The 5,284-nt window shown below is 37.1% G+C and overlaps 1 protein-coding gene across 2 annotated transcripts in view; it reads left to right on the top strand.

Moving 5' to 3' along the window:
* Nucleotides 1-5,284, top strand: part of TP53INP1 (tumor protein p53 inducible nuclear protein 1) — a 14,308-nt gene that overhangs the window by 6,920 nt on the left and 2,104 nt on the right. The window contains exons 2-3 of one of the 2 annotated variants that reach the window (XM_072410893.1): nt 2,986-3,237; nt 4,935-5,277. In XM_072410893.1, coding sequence (XP_072266994.1) covers nt 3,126-3,237; nt 4,935-5,277 — 455 coding nt within the window. In that variant the 5' untranslated portion in view covers nt 2,986-3,125. Of the gene's footprint in view, nt 1-2,261; nt 3,238-4,934; nt 5,278-5,284 lie in introns of those variants that run through there. The other variant, XM_072410894.1, reaches the window with a different exon arrangement.

Here is a 5,284-nt window from a genome sequence, read left to right as displayed (position 1 = left end):
CCATGGATAAGGAGAGAGAGAAGCAGTGACTGGTCTGTAGTACAGGAAGCTCCTGTGTTGAAGCAAAGTCCACGAGTTGTCTCATACTAATATAGTGTGCAGTATGGGCTCTTGTATGTAGACATAATGTCTGTATGTAGACATTATTGATTTGTCCAATGTTTAAATGTAGCATTTTCCTTTTTTTTTTTTTTATTTATTTATTTATTTATTTATTTATTTATTTTTGCAAATGGTCAGGCTTGTGATTGAGTTCTCCTAAGAAATCTCTTTATGGTCTGAGATTAGTTCAAGTCTATGCTATTACCATAACAAAAGAACTCCAACTTTTAAATCCTAATGTTTATTCAACCAGCAAATATTTTTTTTTAATTTACCCTAGTATAGAAAAAAAACCTTGGAGGAGTGTTTGTGTATGTTTTTTCATAGCACATATGTTTTTTTATATATTTTTATTGTGCTATTTGTAAATGGGTGTAGTCAGATTCCTAATATAACCAAAGGTCAATTTATGTAGCAGCTTTCCTAAAATAAGATTACACCTCCCCTGCTGAGGTTTGGATGGTGTCATCTGGGAATTATGTTTGACACATAACCCAGTCTGGTAAAATATTTTTTTTTGTGTGATATTTTAAGCGTCAGGATGACTCATGTTTATGGCAACCTGTTAGCCAGTTTTTTATTCTTCATCACTTTGCTCCCTATTTTAAGGTAGAATGATTGGCATTAGAGCAATTTCGCATCAGACGTTAAAGGGACTAAACCCTGCTATACTCCTCCAGGGCGCCAATATCTTCTTCCTTGTTTCGATCTTCGGCTATCTTGTTTGTCCAGGTCGGGATCACGTATTTCATATCAGTTCTTTCAGTAAGGGAAGCTGATATTGTGGGGTATTCTGACAACCATCACTGAGCTGTGTATGTACAACTTGGCAATTTGGACAGTTCTACAGAGCAATCAGGCAGGTAAGATTGCTTTTTGCAGAGACATCACCTCTCCATTTCTGCAATAAGGCCCTATTTTTAATATCATTTTTAATATTATACTGTATTTATATATTACGCAGCGCAGTACATTAAATAGGGGTTGCAAATGACAGGGTGAAGGACCCTGCCCATAAGAGCTTACAATCTATCAGGGGGGGGAAGTAACACAATAGGAGGGAGATATGTAGTGGTGGGAAGTAGTGGGGGTTTAAGAAACAGAAGAAGACGGGTAAGCAAGTTTGAAAATATTGGTTTTAAGGACTCTTTTAAAGAAGCAGAAAGTAGGAGCAAGCCTTTTTTTATAAATTTAAAACTTTTAAAACCGTGATCAATAGGGGGTCATGTTGCAGACCTGCTGTATGAAATCTCACTTTGGAGCCATTATTGGCAGCCCAGACTGTGAGTTGTTACCATATAGTAAAGTACTGGAACACTTTCCAGATCCAAAAGATAATCACATATTGCAATCAACAAATAGTCTGCAGATCGGGCAGTTGTAAACATGCAGGCTTATTTAAAGAGGACCTGAACTATGCAAAAGGAAAATGGAAATTACACCAGTATATCCTATAGTCTCTCTGCAGATGATCTTTTTCCTTTTACTGACTTTACCTTATTCTAAATCTGTAATAAAGCAGCCTTCTTGGTATAAGAGCTTTGTTTAGTGTGCATGCAAACCTTATATCAATGAAACCGTGCCTGTATTTAAAGACTACATACATGGAACAAATTACTCAGACCATTCACATGGTGTATTCCTTCTAATGATCTAGAGCAGGGGTGCCCACACTTTTTTGGCTTGCAAGCTACCTTTAAAATGACCAAGTCAAATGGTCTACCGACAATAAAAATTTGGACTTTACCGCACATACGAGTTACTATTTTGAAAGGCAGGGCTCTGCAAACTACTCGCTTTGCCTTTGTGATTTGCTGGTAGATCACTGGTACCACCTATTGGACACCCCTGATCTAGATAAATTATTTAAACATTTAGATTTGTCATTTAAAAAAAAAAGTAAAGCACTGCCTTGTGTTACCACTTGAAATCTATGAAATTAGGATTGGGTTTTTCAGATTAGGCATCAGCAACTAGATTCTCCTTGGTAAGTATGCAGGAAGAAGCTGGGCTCAGATATCCAATGGATGTCAGAGGATTGAACTTTGAAACGATCATCCTTGATCATTCCTGTGATGAATGAATGAGTTCTGTACACACCGCACCGGTCTAGTATTTGTGGATGATGAGCAAGTGTGGAACCTTTCTGTGCTTCTCCTTCATAGGTGTAAAGAGAAATCTTTCCTGATCAGCTATCAGCCCACCAAGCCATAAAAATGACATCTATAGGGACTGCTGTTCATTGTACGAATTTCTTCTGTCTTGGGAGCTGATTATTTGACGTGTGTACATAGCCTAATTTCAACCTGCAATAGCACAGATGGGCTCTTCTCCGTGCCTTTGACATGTGAGGTTTCATGCCACATGTCAAAAGATTTTTTAGGCTCCCAAAGACTTTAGTGGCTGCCTATGCATTTGGCAAGGGATTTTAAAACATCTACTAACTATTAGAACTCTTTAAATATAAAAATAATGCTTTAGTATTGCCAGCCAGGAAGTCCAGACCATCTCAAGAAGTGGGCCCTGTTCTGCTACTAAGAGGCCTCAAATACAAACGAAATAAACTGATCCAAGATATTTCAATGTCATCTTCAGGAAATGCCTGCTTAAAGTAGGGAAAAAAAACTGGATATTCTGTTGTATTAGGGTTGTCTTGTATTTATTGTATTGTGGTTTTTATGATTGTTTTTGTTGTACATTTTATTATGAATTTATAAACTTTTTGTGAATTTTAAAGAAATTTGTAAAACTGCTGGGCACCTAGATAAACAACAACAACAACAAAAACTTTCTCTTCTGCTAGTTCTGCTCCCCCAGCACTTTGGTCTTTCATATTTTGCATAGGAGTAACAACACACTTGAATTGTTTTCTTTGTTTTACAGGTTTTATACAAAGCTGAAGTGATGTTTCCTGTATCTCTAAGCTAAGACATTTGTATGCACTTTATCACTGCCTGTGCCACCTGGCTAAAACTGAGCCGTCACTGTGAGGCCTGAAGAACCATTAGTGAAGGAGCTCTGCAATGTTCCAAAAGCTCAATAGTATGTTCATGGGGACTCCAGCAATATTGAGCGAAGAGCCAGAACTTTGTGAAAAAGAAGATGACGATGAATGGATTCTAGTGGACTATATAGGTAGGGCAGACATTGTTGGGTGAATGTGTTACATCGTTATCACAGCTGATACCATGCTTCATATTATATTTTGTTTTCAATACAAAATGTCTTGGTAAATCTGCACTTTACAAAGTAGTTATGTCTCTTGTCTTTTAGAGAAGCTCACATTCTAATATCCATGTCATTGATGTAGTCTAAGGCCATTTTTTGACCATTTCTTTTTGGGCTGTAGAAAGAATTGTGTAAAAATATACAAACCCCATTCTGATAGTGTCCTGGGCAAGTTCTGCATCTGAGATCCTAATGCTGCAAGACCAGAGTGTTAGCCACTGAGTTACTTCTTAGCTTCTTCTCTTTGCCCAATGTATATGTGGTCAAAAAAATGAAAAAAGAAAACTAAATTATGCAGTACAACTCTCTAGTACATACACACGTCACAATGCTTTGTCTCTTTAAATGCTTCAGACAGGAAAAACAAACTGTTTGCCAGTTTAGTGAGCTTCTATTTTTTTATAAACCTTTGCTACTCTTATCACTGTCTTTCTGGCAGGTTCCCATGTGTTTTTTGTGGACATGCAGGGTTTGTAAAGAAATAAAAACAAGATAAATGTGCATGTATTGCAGTGATGTACTACAAACGTTTTTTGTTCATACGTGCACTTAAAAGTACAGATATGTTGCCAAAATGTGTCCTGTTTCCTCCCTTTATTCATTTTAATTATTTGTTTTTCCATTTAAGGCTTGGGACATTGGGACTTTTTGTACCCAAAGCATCTAAAAATTGAACTTTCTGTATTGTGATACACAACTACTTGGATTGAAACCCTAAGAAAATTACTATCATAAGATTGCTATGCAGTCCATTTTGTAATTTATTTATATTTCTACTTCAGTTTGAAGCCGCTGTAGTTTTTAAAAATCTCCAAAAGAAAATATAATGTATGTACGGCACCCTGAAGGTATACCCCCCCCCCCCCCCCTCACACCATTGGTGTACGGCGCTCTCCCAGAACTTTTACCCCTTCTGATTTCTCACTGCTTTTCTCAGTTTGCATACAGCTTTATTGGATTTAAGCCACTCTCCTAAATTAAATTACATTTAGTGCTGGGGTATTCTCTGAGTTTTGTTACCTTCTAAAAGGATTCTCATCTCATTTGATCACTTAGATCTGCCCAGCTTGTCATAATAAAAGGCTAGCCCTACCCTCCTTTCTTCCTGGTTCAAAAACATTTTAAGGGATGATTATGGTAAAACTTCTTCATTTTTGTAGTAAGGGACACAAACGTAATTGAAATTTCACAAGGGCCACTTGAAGGGTAAATCCAGCATTCTTCTCCACGTCATTTTCTGTTGTCAGACTCTGCACCTTTTTTGTAGGATTTTAAGGACACTGGGAGCACAAAGGTGAGGAAACACTGGGAAGGCTTCATAGTTTACTCTTCAGTCTCTTAACACCAGAGTCAGTAACCATGTTTCTTTCTATAGGGTATAAATTTTAATTCAAGGTACATATATTCAACAATACCTTTTTGTTCTTTTTAAATTCAGTCTTTTTGATGGAACACTTTTGAAGTACACCTATGGTCCTTAATGGTAAGGAATAGGTTAATGTGTATTTTGAAATAATGGACCCTGTAAAATAAATCATCAAATTAGTGCAAATATTTCATTGTTGTTTTTTTTTCCTTTTTTTTTTTCTTGCCTTTCAAAGTAGATTCCTGCACTAAAACATCCGAAAAAGCCTCAACATTAGAAGAAATAGTATACAATGATGAACCCGCGGTTTTGTCCCTAACGTCCGGTGCCTTGAAACAGACTGGAAATACTAGTGACTCATACATTGTCCATTTTGAATCGTGTCCTATGGAAGATAGCTGGTTCATTACTCCACCTCCCTGCTTCACTGCTGGAGACTTAACCACTACGGAGGTAGAGACCAGCCCTATGGAAAACCTTCTTATTGAACACCCAAGCATGTCGGTTTATGCTGTTCACAATCTTTCTAAAAAGAAGGCAGACACATGTGATTCAGAAATAAATACCTCCAGCATTTTAAGGTAAGTT

This window comes from Pyxicephalus adspersus, chromosome 5 (genome assembly GCF_032062135.1).
Source record: "Pyxicephalus adspersus chromosome 5, UCB_Pads_2.0, whole genome shotgun sequence".
NCBI lineage: Eukaryota > Metazoa > Chordata > Amphibia > Anura > Pyxicephalidae > Pyxicephalus > Pyxicephalus adspersus.
This window is presented reverse-complemented; position numbering and strand designations above follow the sequence as displayed.